Source organism: Candida jiufengensis (genome assembly GCF_024610255.1).
Source record: "Candida jiufengensis strain CBS 10846 chromosome Unknown scaffold5, whole genome shotgun sequence".
Taxonomy (NCBI): Eukaryota; Fungi; Ascomycota; class Pichiomycetes; order Serinales; family Debaryomycetaceae; genus Lodderomyces; species Lodderomyces jiufengensis.
This window is the reverse complement of record NW_026261558.1, coordinates 231,761-252,974: the sequence shown is the minus strand read 5'-3', so window position 1 is coordinate 252,974 and position 21,214 is coordinate 231,761. Positions and strand designations below refer to the sequence as shown.

The 21,214-nt window shown below is 25.9% G+C and overlaps 8 protein-coding genes across 8 annotated transcripts; 4 read left to right on the top strand and 4 right to left on the bottom strand. All coding sequences in view use genetic code 12, as the record gives it.

The window, feature by feature from the left end:
* Window positions 1-319: 319 nt before the first annotated feature.
* PRI2 (DNA primase subunit) lies at window positions 320-1,888 on the top strand (the record flags this gene model as incomplete). Its single annotated transcript, XM_051761924.1, has 1 exon — window positions 320-1,888. The coding sequence occupies one exon, from the start codon at window positions 320-322 to the stop codon at window positions 1,886-1,888; it is 1,569 nt and encodes a 522-aa protein (XP_051621081.1).
* Window positions 1,889-2,761: 873 nt separating this feature from the next.
* Window positions 2,762-3,154, bottom strand: KGF54_001542 (tubulin-binding prefolding complex subunit; the record flags this gene model as incomplete). The annotated part of the gene is made up of 1 exon (XM_051761923.1): window positions 2,762-3,154. One exon carries the CDS (start codon window positions 3,152-3,154, stop codon window positions 2,762-2,764), a length of 393 nt encoding a protein of 130 aa, XP_051621080.1.
* A 354-nt stretch (window positions 3,155-3,508) lies between these two features.
* On the bottom strand, window positions 3,509-4,297 carry KGF54_001541 (60S ribosomal protein eL22; the record flags this gene model as incomplete). Its single annotated transcript, XM_051761922.1, has 2 exons — window positions 3,509-3,859; window positions 4,286-4,297. The coding sequence occupies 2 exons, from the start codon at window positions 4,295-4,297 to the stop codon at window positions 3,509-3,511; spliced, it is 363 nt and encodes a 120-aa protein (XP_051621079.1).
* A 478-nt stretch (window positions 4,298-4,775) lies between these two features.
* Window positions 4,776-4,979, bottom strand: KGF54_001540 (uncharacterized protein; the record flags this gene model as incomplete). Its single annotated transcript, XM_051761921.1, has 1 exon — window positions 4,776-4,979. One exon carries the CDS (start codon window positions 4,977-4,979, stop codon window positions 4,776-4,778), a length of 204 nt encoding a protein of 67 aa, XP_051621078.1.
* Window positions 4,980-5,439: 460 nt separating this feature from the next.
* On the bottom strand, window positions 5,440-6,783 carry SAP10 (aspartyl protease SAP10; the record flags this gene model as incomplete). Its single annotated transcript, XM_051761919.1, has 1 exon — window positions 5,440-6,783. The coding sequence occupies one exon, from the start codon at window positions 6,781-6,783 to the stop codon at window positions 5,440-5,442; it is 1,344 nt and encodes a 447-aa protein (XP_051621077.1).
* Window positions 6,784-8,781: 1,998 nt separating this feature from the next.
* KGF54_001538 (transport protein particle complex II subunit) lies at window positions 8,782-12,366 on the top strand (the record flags this gene model as incomplete). The annotated part of the gene is made up of 1 exon (XM_051761918.1): window positions 8,782-12,366. One exon carries the CDS (start codon window positions 8,782-8,784, stop codon window positions 12,364-12,366), a length of 3,585 nt encoding a protein of 1,194 aa, XP_051621076.1.
* Window positions 12,367-12,946: 580 nt separating this feature from the next.
* On the top strand, window positions 12,947-13,336 carry KGF54_001537 (uncharacterized protein; the record flags this gene model as incomplete). The annotated part of the gene is made up of 1 exon (XM_051761917.1): window positions 12,947-13,336. One exon carries the CDS (start codon window positions 12,947-12,949, stop codon window positions 13,334-13,336), a length of 390 nt encoding a protein of 129 aa, XP_051621075.1.
* An 842-nt stretch (window positions 13,337-14,178) lies between these two features.
* Window positions 14,179-15,645, top strand: KGF54_001536 (uncharacterized protein; the record flags this gene model as incomplete). The annotated part of the gene is made up of 1 exon (XM_051761916.1): window positions 14,179-15,645. One exon carries the CDS (start codon window positions 14,179-14,181, stop codon window positions 15,643-15,645), a length of 1,467 nt encoding a protein of 488 aa, XP_051621074.1.
* Window positions 15,646-21,214: the final 5,569 nt, after the last annotated feature.

Sequence of the window (21,214 nt, the reverse complement as noted above, 5' to 3'; positions counted from 1 at the left end):
ATTATAGTTGTTGATTAAATGTTAGTTGCGACAATCTACTTTTAAAAGTTTCAGTTTCACTTTGTTGATCATTAAATTTTTTATAATTGTGAATTGTATTCGCATTATCTTCGACTAAAAATTACCACGAGCAACGACGTAGAAAATTTTATTGAAGAGAAGGCTACCAAATTATCGAGCGCGCTCTTTATTATATAGACGCGTTTGTATTATTTATCTTTATTTTTATTTATTTTCATAGATCAATTATTTAATCTTGCAACAACAACAACAACAATTATAACAAGATTTAAAGATATCAGCTTAATAATCTTTGGCTATGTTTAGACAAGTTAAAAGGAAGACAGCTGGTAGAAAGAATTTTGAGGACAAACCGTCTATCAACAGTTCATCAGAAACTAGTGAATTTTCAATACCTAAATTATTTACATCAAGATTATCGTTTTATGATTTACCACCAAATCAAGAAATTACATTAGAAGAATTTGAACAATGGGCAATAGATAGATTGAAAATACTAATAGAAATTGAATCTTGTGTTGCTAGATCCAAAACTCCAAAAGATGTTGAATTAAGTATAAAACCATTATTATTAAAATATTTACCATTAAGTCCTGCAGTAAATTTAGATGAAAAATCTGTAATCAAAGAAAGAATGAAAGATTATTATAGTCATTTTATTTTGAGATTGGTGTTTTGTAGATCAGAAGAATTAAGAAGTAAGTTTATCAAAAACGAAACTATATTATTCAGAGTTAGATATAATCTATTACAACCAAAAGAACAACAAGAATTTGTTGAATTGAACTCCTACAAATTATCATGGAAATATATATCACCAAAAGAGAAAAATGAATTGATCGATAAATTTTTTGCAGCAAGTGGGAATATTTTAAAACAACAATACATAGCAGATTCTGGTGATACTTTAACATTAAATAATGAACAAACGAAACAAATGATGATTCAAAAAGAAAATTTTATAAAATTACCATTTGAAAAAATAACTCAATTAGTTTCCTCAAGGTCAATATATTTACAAGATGGGTTTGGTTATCTACCTACCAGTTTACAATTGAAATTATTAGCAACTGAATTCCAAAATAATTTGAATCAAATATTAATTAAAACTTTTCAAGCTATTCCAAGATTAGAAGAAGATGACAGATTATTGCCATTACTCAACAATTTATCACGTAATTTTTCAAGTTGTCAATACGAAGTTGATTTAGATAACGAATTAACTTCAGATATAAATGCATTATCAGTAACTTCAAAACAAATCATGTCTCATTATCCATTATGTGCAAGCCATTTGCAAAAAAATTTAATGACTTCTTCACATTTGAAATATTTAGGTAGACAACAATTAGGTATATTTTTAAAAGGTATTGGATTAAATGTTGATGAAGCTATAAAATTTTGGTCACAACAATTTACCAAAAATGGTAATATGTCACAAGAAACTTTTAATAAACAATATAAATATAATGTAAGACATCAATATGGTTTAGAAGGTGCAAGAATTAATTATAAACCGTGGGATTGTGCAACAATATTAAGTAAACCAAAACCAAGTTCAAAAGAGTATCATGGTTGTCCATATCGTGATTTTTCACAAACTCAGTTAACTCAAAGTCTTGAAGAAATGGGTATAAAAAATCAACAAGATTTAAATTCAATAATGGATAATGTAGGTAATCAAGATTATACTATTGCTTGTACAAGAGTGTTTGAGTTAACTCATCAAAAGGAAATTATGAGTGCTCATAAAGGAACAGGTCCAATAATTCAACAAGAACATATAAGTCATCCAAATTTATATTTTGATAGAAGCAGACAATTAGAAAGATCCGCTAGTGCAAGTGCAGATAGTAATAAAAGTTAATTTATTAGATAAATAAAATCTTGTAGCTTTATGCTTTTACTTGTATTACTCCTAACCTCTTTGTTACTGGGAATGCAAAAATAGATCTATTATCTAAAAATTGATTATTAATAGTAAATATTAGTGTGTATTGAGACGATAATTAAGAAAAGAGATATCAGCTAAAAAAATATATTACTAACGGTTCCGTTTTAATACAATTAAACTCCACACCCAAAACAAAACAATGGTAGACTCAAAGCAAGTCCTCAAATTATACAAAAACTTACTACAGAAATCATATAAATTCGATAATTATAATTTCAGAGAATATTCAAAAAGAAGAGTTCATGATTTATTTAAAGATCATAAAGATTTGGTAGATGAACATCAAATAAATACTTTTTATAATGAAGGTATAAATAATTTAGCTTTATTGACTAGACAAACTACTATTTCACAGATGTATACTTTTGATAAGTTGGTGGTTGAGCCTTTGAAGAAACATAAATGATCAGTGGTGGAGATGATTGCATTTTTAAAGGAGGATTATATTTTTGTATCAAATGGGAGATTAGAATGTAAATAGGTGTTTATTTTAATGTATTAGATTGGTTATCAAAGACTTATTTCTGTAATGCTTTGAGAAGCAGACGTTCTAGCAAAGCTTATTCGTAAGCTGATTGATTTTAAAATGGTACCACAAATCCCATTCGCGCCACTAATCTTAGATGAATATTCATGAGTCAGTTCAGACATGTAATCGTAGGGTTCACAGCTCTTAAGTCAAAGAGAATGGGGAAAACGGATGCCAAATAGGGCAATCTACATATCATTTACAATCAAACGTTAAATTCATCGTGACATTAAATCGATTAAACTCCTTGAACTCGATTATCTCTCCAGATTAATATTCTTCCCAAATTTAGCATAAAGGTGTTTCTTCAAATCATTCAAATCATCATCATATTGTTCAATTCGTGATCCAATTTCATTAATTTCTTCAGATAATTTCAAATCATTTCCCTCAATTTTTTTCAACGCTTTAAAAACAGGTAAGAATATAAAACAATCACCTACTTTGTATTGAATTTTTTCATCTTCATCTAATAACTCCAATTCTACTGATAAATCATCGAGGTATTCTTTTTCAATCTTTAGATTATTTAGTTTTGCAATTTGTATGTCCTTTTTGTTTACTAATGTTGAGAATTTGTTTATTTTCTGTTGATCTTCCCATGATACTTCTGTTGCTGTGTTTCTTTGTCCTTCAGGTAGCAATTCCATTATGTGCTTTGTTTATTTATGAGGTTTGTGATTAAATTGAATATCTGTAATTAGTTTCGTACATTAAAGTTTAAAACATCGATTTGGATACTCGTAGAGTTTTTGTTCTAAGAAACCCGTTAGAAGTATTTGGTAGCATTTCACATTGTAAATTTGAAGGTATGTATCTCAACTTTGTATCTGAATCAATAGAGAAAGATCGATTCTACATTGGAGATTTCAATTATTTGTTCAAAAATTGAATATTAATATTTATACAAACCTATGTAAACCCATAAAAAAAAAGAACATTAAAAAGTAAAGAAGAAGAAATTAGAATATAAATTTAAAATTGAAAACTCAATTAAATATAATTTATTCTTCATCTTCTTCATCATCATCTTCGGCAACTGAGTAAAATTGTAATCTATATTGGTTTTGTTTAATAGCAACAAATCTAATCCAATCTCTAATTTGATTTTTTTTCAAGTATCTTTTAGTTAAATATTTTAAATATTTACCTGAAAATTTAGTGTTAGAAACAATAACAACTTTTGAACCATCAGATTCAACTGAAATTTCATCACCTAAGTTACCAACAATGTTATCAACTTTGATATGTTCAATTAAATATTTAACATATCCTTCTTGATCAAAAACACCATTTTCAACTGGAGCTGAAGTATCAACAATAAATTTTTTAGCAGATTTTGATTTTTTTGTAGTCTAGAAAAAGGAAAAGTTAGCCTACCGCACTTGAAAATTAATTAATTGAAAAAATAAGCATTACTAGAAACAATAAAGTCTCTAATTTCCATTCTCTCATATTAATTTTCTTCTGACAGCAAAGCCCTTCCTCCCAAGTAAAAACGGGGGTTGAGATGGTCTATGAATTGAAGTGTTCTTTTTCTCCAGTGAAATTTGAGTAATACATAGATTTGTAAATTAAAATATTAATCTCCAATCATTTTGAGTGAACTTGTAATGATATCAAAAAACCCGATTTCGTTAATGGGAAAAAAGTACTAAAACTGATTTCAAAAAAAAAAGTAAATAAGGAATCTAGACAGAAGAAAACATAATTGATTTCCTCTGCTGTTTCTTGCAATATTGCTATTTGATCTTATTAAATTGATGTGATTAGATACATACAATTGGAGCCATTTTTGATTATTATTTGGTTGGTTGTGAAAAGTAATTGATGAGCTATGATTTTGAAAAATTTCAGCTCTTTCTATTTTTCGTTTTTCTCTAACAATAAAAAATTACACAAAATATGATTATATATCAAGTAGGGCTGAAGCCCTAAAACTGATTTATATTGACTAGTCCGATATCACTAACTAAGCTATGCATGGACACTCAGCTCTTTAACTTATTGTTAGTAATGGATCTTGGCATTTGTGCTCTAGAGATGAAAATTGTTAGATTTGGAACTCTTTTATTAGTAGTTGTAGCAATAAATACTAAAATAGTATGAACAAAATAAGAATTGAAATTTAAATGAACCAAGTTTAAAGTTGTAGACACCAGCAGAATTGAATTCAATAACAGACCGGCTATATTATTGAAATTGAGCTTCGACCTGCGAAACAATATTTGAAATAACCATTTTCCCCAAGATTTTTGACGAAATTCTATTCTAAACCTGTAACATTCTATAAGTTCCGTCGACTGCTGTTATATTCTTATTACTATCATTACCTTGTTCATTGGTATCACTGTCATATAGTCTAATCTTTTGATTCTCTTTGTAACATAACACTGATAAAACTATCAATACTCCACATAAAATGATAAATATAGCTAAACTTGAATTACCATCTTCAGTTTTTAAACCTTTCATTAATCCACTTGTGTCCTTTTCTACTTGACGGAAATGTTTTTCCGAATTTGAAGAATTGACTTTCTAAAAATGGTGTTGATTTTGTGTGGTTGTGAATGCTTGATAAAAACACAGAGCTACACGATATGAAAAACGGCCCTTTTATCAGCAATTAAATATGATTTAAACTCAAAAGTGAGAAAACTTGAGAATAAGTTGACTTTAAAATTAAAAGGGAAGATTGGAAAACTCTTGATGTGTTCATTAATGGAATTATAATATTCTTTATGAAGTGTTATAATAATTTATTATAATTTCCAAATTTGTTTCAGGTTTTTTCTTATTTAACACGCGTTGCATATTCAATTATTAACACACTATTTGGCTTGACAATTAATATAAGGTGTTCGCAACAAACATTGACTACAGTATAATAGTGTTAAGTGGGTATTTATATTTATTGTTTAATCTATAAAATTATTTATAACAAAAAATTTAAAATGAATGTCAATAACGTTATATAATATCCAGATATTATATTATTCACACCATTGTAAGATGATGTTTTAGAAGAAGAAGTAGTTGATGATGACGAAGACGAACTTGAAACGGTTGAGGAGTCTAACTCCGCTACTGAATCTGAATTTGAATTGGAATTTTTAATAGGAGCAATAGATAATATAGAATCTTCCAAATTATAAACCAAATAAAAAAGCTTCAAAATATCTGATCCGAAAATTGATCCTCCTATTATTGATTCATCCATTATACCTAGATAACATTTGCCGTTTGTTCTTTCATTTTTTATTATAAAGTCTTTAGTGGGAACTGAAAATAAAGTGCTATTCACGGTGAAGTTGAAATATTGATTACTCAAACTATCAGAATTTAATTCATCACAATTCACTTCATACGCCATTTCATCTTCATTATAAGTTCCATTGATGGATTTACCTAATCTATCTATCCATTCTCTAGGTAAAGTTGAAAAAGTTGAACCAGTATCAAATATGATTGTTTCTTTGTCTGAACTTTTTGGAACTAAATTTCCATCTTCTTCTTCTATATAATACGCATTTGAGATTTTAACACCAAGATTATTATCAATTTCAACACTAACTAAATTATTTTCATATTTTGAATTATCAATTTTATCAAATTCTACTACTCCCGAGTCTGCATCATTTGAATATATTGAATATTGAAGCTTGTCAATCAATCCTTGCTCGTGTAATAACACTGGAAAGTTATCATAATCATCTTTAAAGCCAATACCTAATATACCAACATCAATACTCGATTTATTAGCAATACCAAATCTCAAACCATTTAAAGTTGTCTTATTATTCCCATCAATTACTATATTATCATTACCCCAAAATCCCATTGCTGCGGACCCATCAGCAAAAGCAATTGTAAAATCTTTATTTTCATTAACAAAACTTTTCGAATTCTCAAATTTAAAAGTCCCATTAGCTTTACATGAATAACTTTCATCTAAATCATTAAAAATTTGTGGAATATTTGGTGAATATATTGTATGAAATTCACTTATGTTGAAACATTGTACTTGATTAGACATAACCCAAAGATCTGAAGATCCTGTATCTATAGATACAACTACTGAATCATTATTTGACCCTATACCTAATTTTGTTAAAAGTACATTTTTTTGATTTTTAAAAATAGTTGAAACTTGTCTTTTGGTTAATTGTGAAATTGGTGGAGTGGTGGTTTTGATATCAAAGTTGAAACTAATTGAACAATTAATTATATTAGCAAAGCATAGTATTATTAGCGATAGTAGTAGTAATGTATTGTTCATCTATTATGAAACTGTTGAGGTATCTTAGATCTGAAGTGTATCTGGAAAATAAAGGACCATTGTAAAACTACTCTGAAATATTATTTATTCTAATAATTATGCAATTAATTACTTTTCCTATTGTAGAATTACTAATAAAATCATTAATATTGTGTGTATATTATGTAAATTGGTTATTAGTTCATTAATTGCTTTTTTTTTAAATCTAATAATTTAGTATTAAAATTAAACAAAAAAAATTTGTGTAATACTGCATTAATAAACACGTTTTAATACGAACTTATATCAACAAGGCTGTAGTTCTTATTCATTTAAGCCCAGATCCTTCATATGAGTTGCATTGATTTAAAAACACAATAGTGCATAAAATTTCCGTTAAAACAATAGATCAGGTACATACTATAATAACTTTGTCACCTTCGTTCATTTATGATTGATTCTAGAACCATTATAATTTCTTAGTGCCAATTACCAGTAACAAGTTAATTACTCTTATGAACTAATTGTGAAGTAAGCTCACTTTGATCTTACAATGTTAATTTAATAGATGCAAAGGTCAACTTTGTCATTGTTTGATTGCATTCTAAGAAAGTGAATTACATCCAGTTCGAAATTAGAATTACAATAAATTTGTTAAAGATGAGTAAATGTCTAACATCAATTTAACAAAGACTACTACTTAAAATCCAGAAATCTTACGTGACGAAATATCCAAATCTTTGAACTCACAATTTCAGCATTGAACAACTAACGGAAAAGGATACAAAAATTGTAGATTCCTGAAAAAATTTGTATATTAACTTTAAAAGGTTTTGTCAACGGAGTCAAACTTTAATCTGAAGAACTGTAGAGATCAACTATTAGGATCAAAAGTTCAGTGTTCGTTGCGATAAACCTCAAATTCCAATTTTAAATGTGAGCTATAATTTCAAGACTACTTTGAAATTACAAGACACCATTTAAAAAAAGTGAGATGATCGTAGTGATCATCAATAAATTTCAAGAATTTCAAATGTACACTTCAAAATCTTTGAAATTGGGATTATGATAAGCAACTAACAAATTACGTACGATCATGTAATTGATGTAGTCTTTGATAGAAGTCTATCAAATAATCCCATCTCATGGTTTTTAAACAACTCGAATTCAGTGGATAATAATTCAAGTTGAAAAAGGATCACCACCAATGAAACCTGTTATCTTTCAAATTCGAAGGAGCCCCAATCTCGTGGAAAAGTAAAAAGCAAACGTTTGTAGCTCTGTCCACAACAGAAGCAGAATACATCGTTAGCATAAACAATAAAAGCTTTCTGGAGGTTAGCAGGTTAAGTCTGTTTTCGAAAAAATATTTATTTCTAAATATTAGTTGATTTATTTTCTAAATTGGATGATTGAGAAAACGAAGAGAAAAAAAAATTGTTGTATACAGTACTAGTAAAGTAACATTGTACGGCTTGAATTTAGCTATCCCGGATATATGTTTTGAATGTCGAGTCACTACTCCTGCTGTGACACCACATTTAAACTAACAATGTTAATTTAAATGTAGTTGGAATATACAATATAAGATATGCTAACTAAACTAATTAGAAACTACTATTTTAAAAATTCTAGATTTTAAGAATAGATAAGACATAAAGTATTTTAATTTAATAACTGACAATACACGAAATAAAGCGATGTTTCCAAAAACTTTTGTAAATAATTATTACACAACCAAATCTTAAATAGTGTTTTTGTTTATATCATTCTGAAAACAACTTCTTTCACTAACTATATTTAGGTGATTCCTCCTAACAGTGCAGTTCCAATATTTACTTAGTGTCTTATCTACTCATTCTTAATTAGCATTAAATCAATTAATTGATAAGTCGCTTAAACGCGCGCGTAAATATTCAGATACACCAAAAATCTATCTTTATTTTTTACACTTCAATATGAATTTACAATTTGACCTATTATTTTTACAGCCAATTTTGAAAGAATTGTATTAAATAAATGTCAAATGATTCTATAAGAATAGGTTATTATGATCCATTTGGGATATATCCAAAAATTGAAGATGAAGTGAAACTTCATTTGCCATTATCAAATTTACATATAAGATTAAATTCGAATCAACCATTTAAAACTGTAAATAAACTACAAATTCAATTCGTGGAGGAAGTACCTAAGAAAGGAGATTATTTAAATAATAATGACTTGAAAACTTATGTTAGATTAATGTTTGTACAGATTGATAGTTTAGAGAAATATAGAGGACAGGTTAGGCCATTAATTAGAGAATGGTTGAAAAATTTAGTATTAAAAACCAATTGTTCATGGATGATTATATTGTATATACCACAAGATTTTAAAGACAAATCTTCAAATTTGATAAAAACTTCATTCTTTGATAAATTACAAAAAGATTTTGGAGTTGATGGGAAGGAATTAGGTACTATATTACCAACTGGGAGAAAATTTGATGAAGGTAATGAAAAGATTTTCAAGTTTAAAGATAATGTAAATGAATTCATGGTGCAATTGAAGACCTTGTTATTAAATTCATTTGTTGAAAGATTCAAGAAATACAATGATTTGATAAATCAAAGAAAAATTCACAATATTGAGAGATTCTTAACAAAATTGGAATTATGTAATTTATTTAAGGATATGATATTACTACAAGATGCATTGATTATAAATGAACAATTATCAGAAGAGTTATTTGAAGTTTATGAATATAATCAAGATAGGTTTGTGACTGATAAACTGGATATATCATCACAAGACCTCACACATTACAATTTCGAAACTTCAATAAATGAAGAGGAAATTAAATCCCAGCTATCTAATAATGAAAGTATAAATTATTTAAATCTAAGAACTTTAATATTTATTCATGAATCCCAAATACTACAAGAACAAGCTAAACTATCAACCACCAACTCATTAGCATCAAAACAAATATCAAGATTATACAAGAACCTAATGCTTTTTCTAAATGATTTAGTTGAAAACAACTATGAAGTACAATATTTAATCATAGACACTTATCTTAACCTACCAATTATGGAAGAACTAATAAAACCTAGTACGGAAGATGATTCATATTTGACTGATATATTGGAAATGAGAGCTGAATTAAAATTATTTAAAAGATCAGTTATTAGTAAGATTGCTGAATCACAAAACTTACACATAGAAGGATTAAGAGACATGTTTGAAGAAATTTCACTCGATGATGACAAAGAACCAAATGAAAAATCACTAAATATACAAACAAAAGAGCTCCTAGATATAACATTTAGTAAAGAATCATACATTAAAACATTTCAAGAATTAACAGAAGAAATTATGGAGGATTTAGTTAAATGTAATAGAGTTAAAACAATAGATATACTATCAATAGATTTAGCGATCATAAATTATGAAATTAAAAATTATCAAGAATGTTTAAATACTTTACAAAACTCATATGAATATTTTATAGAAAATAGTTGGACTTTTTTAGGTGGAATACTATTAGAAATTTATTTGGGTTGTATTGAAAACTTGAATGAAGATGGAGTGAATAATAAAGAGATTTTGATCAACTGCATTAATTTATTGAAATGTTTAATTAAAAATCAAAACTCAATTGATATCAATTCTTACCAAAAGATCAAAAACACAAACCAAATAAGTAAGATCTTTGACAAGATTGATGAAAAAAGTTTGACAATTGATGAAGAAAAACTAGAGTTTGATTTAAGTGATTTTTTTAAAACCAAGGTTAAGCCATTTGTTTATGCTGATGATTCGACTGATAAAGATGTGTATTATATTGAAGTAGAAATCAAAAATGCGTTTCATGTTTCAGTTGAGTTTTTATTGATACAACTAGATTTAGTGGATGAAAAACATACAGCAATTGAATTCAGTAATGCTAAAGTTCAACTAAATTCTTCATCTGAGTTTCAAAAATTCAAGCTATTCACAAGAAATATAAAATTTGGTTTGTTTTCATGTAGTCATTTGAAGATATCATTAAATCCAAAATTGACTTTCACTAAAAATTTTAATCAAGAGAAGTCAAGTTTACCAGATACATCAATTTTTGACGACACTGTTATCGAACCAAACAAGTCAATTACATCATTTCCAACAAACACATACTTAAAGAATAACAATGACAACATATTAATTTATCAGAATTTACAGAAGTTTAGAGCTCAATTTTTTAATGTCAGGAAATTAAACTTAGGAAGTCATGAAGTTATGCTAGAGTTACAAAATTTGAAACATGATTTAAAGGAAATTAAAATTGATCTATTTTCATCAACTACAGATTTAACATTTATACAATCACATTTAGAAATAGAGAACTTAAAAGCTAATGAGCTAAAACATATTATTATACCATTTAAAGACATTCATGAAAGTAAAATAGTGAACATGGAAGCGAAAATCACATATATGATAGATGAAGAACAGTACAGTTTGACAATCTCATATAATGTAAATATTAGTTTAAGTATATCTGTTTCAGTTCAGGATATTTTTAAAACAGAGTTCATATACTCAAAATTCCAAGTTGGTACTATAAATTCTAAGATACCAATCAAAATAATATCACAAGATTTACAAAATGAAGATTTTGAGATTCAGTCACCAACATCAGCTAATTTTGAAAATGTAATTGCATTTGGAGAACAACCAATCATTTTCTTTTATAAGATATTCCCTAAGCACAATCATAAAATCAATGATAATGACAAATTGAAACTTACAATAGCATACACAAACTTAAGAGATGAATGTGATGAAATCATATATCGCATTATTTTGGAAGAACTTGAAACTTTAAATTTGGTCAATTATTGGTACTTGATTAAAGACGTTTTATTAAGTAAATTAAAATTTGATTTAAATAATTTCACAATTAACGACAATTTAATAATTATAAATTTCATTGAGTTTCAAATTTTTTCAAATAAGATTATAGAAAGGTACATTCGAAATATAAGTGATCAAATCAAAATTAAAAATCTATTTGTTGATAAATTCTCAGATCCAATATCCACTTCACAAATAAAAATTAAAGAAGATAGTATAAAAAATATATTAACAATCAATGTTGCAGTACCAGTTTTACAATATTTACAAGTAATAGAATACGAATACGAAAAACAACAATATATAGTAGGAGAACCAATAATATTGAAACTTAAAATTAAAACATTAACAAAATGGTCAGAAGATAATAATGTAAATATTTTAGGTAGTTCATCACCTACTAGATCAAGTCAATCTCCAGCACCTCAACTACCAATAGAAGAAGAATTCCAATTATGTATACATAACGATGATAATTGGTTAATTTCCGGATTTAAAAAGCATCAATTTACATTTACTAGTAAAAACAATTTGGTAGTAAATGATTTAATATTGATTCCATTAACTGTAGGGAAATTAACATTACCTAAAATTTCAATTAAAATGTTTGATACATTTTCAAATAATTTTATAAATTCAAATAATTTAGATATTGAATTTGTTAATGGATCTGAATCAATTTTAGTAATTCCTGATGTTAATAATATTACCTTTTCATTTTAGGACTATAGGAAATATACGAGTGTTCTCAATATATCCATTGAACAATAGAAAAGAAATGTAAAATGCTTACTATACATATGCGTATGCAAGTACTGCACATATTGAGGTTGTGGATAATCAAACTTGGATAACCATTTGATTAAATCTATTTAGAATATAAACTAGTTAAAGTAGCTGAACCTAAAGCTATATTTTAGCTATCAAAAACACTTTTAATTCTGGTATTGACTACAAAGAGTTTCAATTTGACGATCATTTGTCTATGAAAAGAGCCCCGATGATAAGCGGCGTCTATTTTGTAAATTAAGTTTTCAAACAATTTATCATGCTTTATAATAACGGTTTCAATTTATTGTTGTTAACTCAGTATATTATCACAAAAGTAGTCCTTTACAATCGTTCAAGATTAAAATATGATTTAATATGTAAATAAATACCCAAACTAGTGAAATACATAGGCTTCAAAATTTGAAAATTTTATCTTATTGTAAATAAAACCCTTTAAGTACAATATATAAAGTAAGTCGAATTACCACAAAATTATAGAGATAAACTATTTCACTTGAATTAAACTGTGTTAATGTCTACTACAATCCACCCATCAAATACAAATGGTGTTTCATCATCAATTTCGGAGACAACAAGAGTTACAACTCAATTTCAAGTAGTTGAGTATATACCAAGCACAACAAATGGTACGATTGAGATGGTATTAGGCTCACATGCCTGGGTAATAGATGTTCCAAATAAAAAATCGACTGATAGTTTGTCAATTTCAAAAGATCCTGAAAATTTATATCAAACTCAAATATTACCAGTTTATCTTTATACCGATAATGGAACTGAAACATTCTCATTCGGGACTTTAGAAATCTATATAGCCTCTGAATCAAAAAATGGTGACAATTCTGTTAAAATTTCTTCAATTTTGGTTTGTTTAATTTTGGTCTTTAATACATTTTTTGGATGAATAATTATTTAAACCTAGAAAAATAAAATGATATTCGTAAATTTGTCGTAAATAAAAGTTTAGTTCGTATCTAATTATAGAAACAATTTTTTCAATAAAGTAAAGTAAGAAATGAGAATGAGATTCTCTTTGGCCAACCACGTTTTTTATTATTGGTTAAATTAGAAATGCATAACCAAGTAAAATACTGCTGTAAGAAACTTTTTTACGCTCTACCGTAACTGAGAGATTGGTCCTAAAGACTAATTAAATAACTGAATAAAGAAGTACTGATTTATAATTAAGAAATTTTGTCTTGACCTCAAATTGTATTAGAGAGGATTCGTCTATTATCGGATTTTCAAAACTCACTCAATCAACCAAAACAATTTTACTATTGTAAAGATGGTTATTAAACCTTGATCGTTTTTAGTTATTAAAATAAGCATCAAATATTATGTATTTAAACAATTAATACGTGAAAAAGGTACGTCCTTTCCATCATGAGCTAGGAAGCGATTATTTCCTATTTTGTAAGTGGTGATGAATTGTTTATAATATTGCATTTTGTATACTATTTTAAGAGATTTATTAGTTTCAGTTTCAAAGGAGGCTAAAAATTATTCATGTTTTAGAGGTTTATTAAATTACTTACAAAAGGTTTATTAACTATCTATTTTTAACCCCATTTGGTAGTTATGAATTACCTACTGTGAATAGAATATTAAAATATGAATCTAAAAAAAGAAATACGATTTTATAAGAGATCACAAATCAAATATCGATTCCACTTTATCCTGGCAAAAATCAATTGATCTTCAACCCAAAAAAAAAATCAAATTCATATATTAATTATTCAAGAAATGGTAAAAGATACTACATATTATGAAATTCTACAAGTAGAAGTAACAGCAAATGAACAAGAATTAAGAAAAGCATATAGAAAACAAGCAATTAAATTACATCCGGATAAAAATGGAAATGATCCATTAGCCAGTGAAAAGTTTCAAGAATTAGGTGAAGCATATGGGATTTTATCTAATGAACAAACAAGAAAAATATATGATGAATTAGGTGTTGAAGGAATGAAAAAACAACAAGAAACAAATGGAGGAGCAGCAGATATTGATCCAAGTGAGTTTTTTGAAGTTATATTTGGTGGTGTTGCCTTCAAAGATTGGATTGGAGAATTGGGGATGTTTAATGATATTACTAAAAGTGCTGAAGTCATGTTTGATGAAGAAAATGAGGAGGGTAGTGGTTCTATTGATGGTGAAAATATAAATTTTGTAAATGGAACACCACAAAGTGCAAGTAGTAATACTTCAACAACATCTGGATTAAATAAAAACGAAGATAATTCAACTTTTAAAACGACAACTACTGAATCGACCACTAAAGATGATTTATCAAGTAAAGTAGATTCCTTAGCAGTCTCAGAGAAAAACAACAATCATATAAATTCATCCTCCAAAAATATAACAACAGAAGAACTCAAAAAGAAAAGAAAACAAAAAATGACAAAAGAACAAAGAGATGAAATTATTCGTATACAAGAAGAAAGTAAAAAAATAAAACAAAAAAGAATAAAAGAATTAAGTGAAAAATTAATGGAAAGAATTGAAAAATATAGATCATCAGCAACAAATCCAGAAGGTTTAAAAAAATTTACTCATACATTAAATCAAGAATTTGATGATATGAAAATTGAAAGTTTTGGTATACAATTATTACAATTAATTGGGAAAATATATACAAATCAAGCTAATGCAACTATATCTGCATCAAAAACTTTTGGAGTTAGTAAAATTTTCACATCTGTAAAATCATCAACAGAAACCGTTAAAAACGGATATAGTATTTTAAAAACAGCATTAGATGCACAAGATTATATGGAAAAAGTAATGAAAGATCAAGAAGCATTTCAAATAAAACAAGAATTAGGTTATGAACCAACTCCAGAAGAAATTGCAGAACAAGCAGAACGTGAAAGATTCGTTACGGGGAAATTTTTAGCAACAGCATGGTCATTAATTAAATTTGAATTAACTAGTGTATTATCAAAAGTATGTCAAATAATATTACAAGAAAAAGGAATTGGTAAAAAGGAAAAATTAGCAAGAGCAAATGCAATTTTATATATTGGTAAACAAATGTTAGCTGTTAAAAGATCACCTGAAGAAGATGAAGATGCTAGAATATTTGAAGAAATGATGGCTGATTCTAAAATGAAGAAACAAAAAAATAAACAAAAACATGCAAGTGAAGAACATCATCTTTTTGGAAAACATGGAGGTGAAGAGCATCATATCTTTGGAAGTGCTAAATAATGAAGAAGTTGGTTTTATAAATTTTTGTACCATTTTAACTTATAGAGATTGTTTAATGAATTTAATAATTGATTTTGCATTGATTTAAAAGCTTTGTCTGAAATAGAATGTCTCTTTTCTATACTACAACTTAAAAGTATATCTCAATTAGTGTGCATGAGCAGTAACGATATTAAAGAACTTTATAAATTTTTGGAAACAATTAAGCACTAAAATTTGCAGCACAAATTTCCCAGAGCAACTACCTTACACCAAAATGGCAAAATATGTCTCATACAAATTACATTTACTTTTTCCCAAAGAATAAGATGAAATAGTTTGGATCATTTTTGATTCAAAAACGAAAATTGGGAAGAATGTTTTGTTCAAACTTTTTACTCCAACTCAACAACTTTTTTTGTTTCAAATCTCCTTTTCAAATATAAATTGTAAGATAAGATTGTGTTCCTATCTATCGTATGTGTTCAATAAAAATTGGCTGCAAAGTTTAACTAGGTATTTCGAGCACTTAATTAGGGATTTGGGTTATTCACGGTTATGATAAACAAAATTTTGAGGATTTCATCAAATTTTTCTAAAGGTATTCAATATCTTTCGAAGTAATCGAAACCGCACAAGGGTCTAATTTTGGTAATTACACGATGCAAAGTTTTCGTTATTGTGACTAATTTTCGCTCAAAATTGCAAAAATTCTTACAATTAAACACCTATAATTATATTACCAACTTGAACAAAAAAAATATGAAGAATCGAAAAAGGAACCTTGAAAGAATTTAGATGAATTTTCATTGCCCTTGAGAATCATAATCAGCCATTTCAAAATCACTGGTTTCAAAAAATTATCAATGTTTGTATTCCAAAAGCGTCGGATTAAATTTGCAACAAAATGGAAACAAACTCATTCTAGAAATTAAAAAAAAAGTAAAATCAGAATAAATAAGCTCCCCAAAATTCCAAACGTTCAAATACTCCACCAAAGCAACAACTGGGTATAAATAAAGGTCAATGAATCCGGTAACAAGAAAAAATCTTCATGGCAAGTGACACTAAAAAAAAAGGGTTTTGATGAAAATTTGGTAGCTTAGTATAACCTCCTAATTAAATATTTTACATGACTAACAGATCATTCGTACAAATATACTTCGAACGTTTGATTTAAAATTCGTGAATAAATTTTGTGATTCTTGTTGTGATATTTCCTTTTGCTGTTTGGTAAAGTTAATAAGCTAGGTTGATGTCATTTTGAATAAATCAATGTTTGTGAGCAAGATAAATTATACGATTATTACAATTAAACTTTCAACGAAAAATCATTGCGTAAATTATTATGAATACGAAAAATCCAAAACACCGAAATAAGTTTATTCTCAAAATTTCATAATTTTGGAAAACTCGAGACTGTTGTAAATTGCAACTAGTTCATTCTATACTTTAAGTTTTTAAAACTTGCATTAAGAATTTCCAATTTCTTTTTACAATAAAACCTGGGGAAATTAAATAATAACGAAAGTTTTTGGTTCTGGATATGAAGATCAGGAAAGAATTTCAAAACCTAATGAAATGAGCTAGACCAAATCTATGATAAGATAAGATAAGGCGTAATTTACCACAACACAAAAGCGATAAAATATGATTCAATAATTCTAATTGAATTGTAATAATAAGTGTTCAATTTTTATTTTTTTTTTGTTAAAATTGATGAGGGGTAAGTACTAAATATGAAACACAAAATAAACTTTGGAACTAAAATTAATTTTTAATGCAAGAGAAGAAAAAATATCAATAATTAAATTCATATTAAAATATATTATATAAAATAAGGCTTTATAATAAAGTGTACATAATTGTTCTTGTTATATTTGCTACAAACAATAAAATTACGAAACAAAATAATAATAATAGTAATAATAATAATAATAATAATAATTAATCGATTAAGTATTAAATCTAAAATAATGTAGGGTAGGTTAGCAAACAGAAATTTCTCGAAGTACAAAATGGAGACAACATCCATCTAAAAATTATAGTTGATGACTTTTAAAATCAAAAGTACTAATCATTAAAAAGCAAAAGTAAATAAACTTTCTTAAATTGGTAACTCTGAATTCTTTGGATGTTTCATAAATTCTTTCCTTGGATTATTAATATTGTGATATCTTGCAATTAAATAAATTATGTTCTATATAATAAATTATTATTATTTGTAAATATTCTATATTAAGTAATGATAAGCTTAATTTACTTAAGTAATTAATGTTTTACTGCTGTGCCAATTAATAATATTTAATTTGGGATTATAATAATCTTTATTAATTCCATTTCAAACACGAATTATGAACTAGAAATTCAACTAATTGAAGATGATTAAGCAAACAAAGTAAATTTTAGGCTGTAAAGAACATGAAAAACGTTTTTATTCAAATCTTAAATGATCCTCTAGTGATGATCAACGAATATAATGGGAATTCCATTTTATGTTCTACGTCAAAAAATTTAAACTTTATTTTTGTTGTTTTGTTAATGGAACACAATTACAGAGGAAAAAAAAATAAATTATTATTAAAACTCCGAAGTGAAAATTTATTACTTTTTACGAACATTTTATTGATATAATATGTCAAATTAGATTATTAATCTATTAACAAGATTTATTAATAATTTATAAGAAAGAAGTAAAGAGTGATGGAAATGTAAACTATTAATTTTCATTAACAAGTCATTTAATAAAGTTTTTACATTAAAAACTACATAAAAAACTATAAACAGTTAAAAAAAAATGAATGAATAATAGAATTGAACAACTTTTTTTTTTCTTTTTCTTTTCTTGAATAGTTTTTAATACAAATTTGCCAGTCAAAAGACTTAACAATAAAATGATTAAACTAATAGCTTGTCCAGAAAATGAATGAATAAATAAATAAAAACTAATCCTCCTACCCCTTACCTTAAACTATAATACTGAAATAAAAACAATTTCATAAAAATTCACATAAAACACATAATTCATCAACAACTTAACAACCGTGTTACTCTCTCTATCAAAAATAATGTCTCTTTATATATATATAATCAATTTATATTATTATATAATTTATGTTTAAATGAACAAACAATAATATTATAATTATAAATACAATTATTACCAAATTCCAATATTAAATCAATGAAAACCATAAATAATAAAACTAAATTCATTATATAATATATACATATATCAAATATATTAAAAAATGAATTTTCTAAATTTTTTGAAGTTTTTGATGTAACTTCTTCAATTTGCTTGATGGGATTTGTTATTGTTGTATTTATTATTTCTGTTGTTATTGATTTTTGTTGTTGTTGTGATTGTGATTGTGATTGTTGTTGTGATTGAAGTTTATTATTATAATGAAAAGGTGATTTTGTTGTTGTTGATGGTGTATTTATTAATGATGTATTATTCGCAGATGTTGGAATTATATAAGTTGTTGACATTGTTTATATGAGATTGTATTATATATGTTTATATGTTCTATAAATGGGGCAAAATGTAACTTGAAGGTTTAAATGAATTAAATGATATTTTGTAAATTAAATGATTGATTGTTATTGAATATATTTTTCAAAGATCAAAATTGTTAAAAATTATAAATAAAGAATGAATTTTAAGCGGAAACAATCTTTTATTTATATAAACAAAAATTAGATTATTTTGGTTGTAATGATTTCTTTGGTTTTGTATTATTATAAATTTAGTTATTAAATGACATTTCTAATTTAAATTAAAAAAAGGAGTTACATAATATATTATGTAATACAAAAGTTAATTGTACTGTACTGTATATAAAATTTAGAACCGTTTTATGAAAAACAAACAAACTTTAATTAAGATATTATTTAATATACAGTACTCTTGATTATTACATTTATTACATTTTTAAACTTTTTATATTAAATAGAAATTTCACATTCATTTATTTTTAATATTCTAATCTATATATAATTTATTTAAGTGGTTCTGTATATTAATTTTGTTGAATAAGTAGTTCAATTTATCTTCAATAAGGAATAACAATAAGAATAAAACTAACTAGTTAATTATCTAATTGGTAAATCAATTCATAATTCTATTTATTATACTAACTAATAATAATAATAATTTAATTGCTACAATTACAACTAAAATTCACCCTTAAATTTCACTTAAAGATATATTATTACTTATTGCTAACTAAATTAAGTAGTAAGTATCTATTTAATATTATTGTATTATGTGTTATAAAAATGTTGTCATTTCTTATAAATTTATTTATTTTACCCCACATATCAAATTCATTAGTTATTATAAAAAAAAAATGTGTACTAATTTTTTAATAAGTAAGTCATTTTAGTGCGAAATAAAAAAAAAAATTCTAATTCTATTCAGAACTGTATAAATATTTACCCCAAATTTCAATTTAAATAAAAATAAAAGAAATTTTAATAGAGTAAGTTAATTTTGAAAATTATGCATTTTATTCAAAATTAAGCAACCAATTTAATAATTTAATTCAACTCATCAAATTAGACAAATATGATATCAACAAATTGCCCTTAATGACGTCTCTAACAAGAAAAAAGATCAAATTACCAATAGTGGAAATTTATAATGACTTAATACCTTTATTCTAGAAATTTTATGAGTGTAAGTACTAGTTTAAGTTTAGATCAATGTAGTATTACAAAGTAGTTTCCCTGAAACCTTTTGTTACACATTCAATAAGCAATGGATTAATAACTACTTATCTCCTAATAATATTTATGCAATGTAGCCCTTATTCTTTTTCACTTTCTAAGGTGAATAAGGATACTGGAAAATTTTTCAATTCTTAGTATAGTGTATAGAGATATTCCGTTAAAATATTATTCCACTTGCGTTTGTGATATTTTAACATTTATTACATTAATTAATTAGGCTTAATTTTAATAAAAAAAGATTTACGAATTTATATGTATTTTGTTCGTTAATGAAAAAATAACGGTTTCATTTTATGAAAATCCTTTTCTCATAAGATTAATGTATTCTACGAGATAAGTCCTTCATAAAATTAATGGATTCGTAATAATATGATAATATGTAGATAGATTAACATGAAAGGAATTTACTAGAATTTCGTATATATATTTAGGCATTTTTCAATATTTTATAATCTTTATCATTGATCTATACTCTTTATCTTTTATTGATACAAAAATCCCTTAGATAAATGCCACATTTGAATCAAAATAAACATGTAAAGTATTGAAGAAAAAAAGACTAAAAGATAAGGGTTGTAAAAACATATGATTTTGAAAGAAGAAAAAGGAACAACGTCAAATAATAAAGGGGGTTTTACAATAACCTTAATTTAACTAGTTGAAAGGATTTAACTAAAGTTTAAAATATTTTCCAAATCAATTAACCTTAATTTAAAACTAATTAGGTAAGTATATTTAAATTAAAAAGTTTTAGACATATATTGTTTTTTTTATAATTTTACAAAACAATAAACTATTCAAGTTTTAAGAAGTCTACAAATCGAATTTAAAACTGTCAGCAAATCTTTGTTGT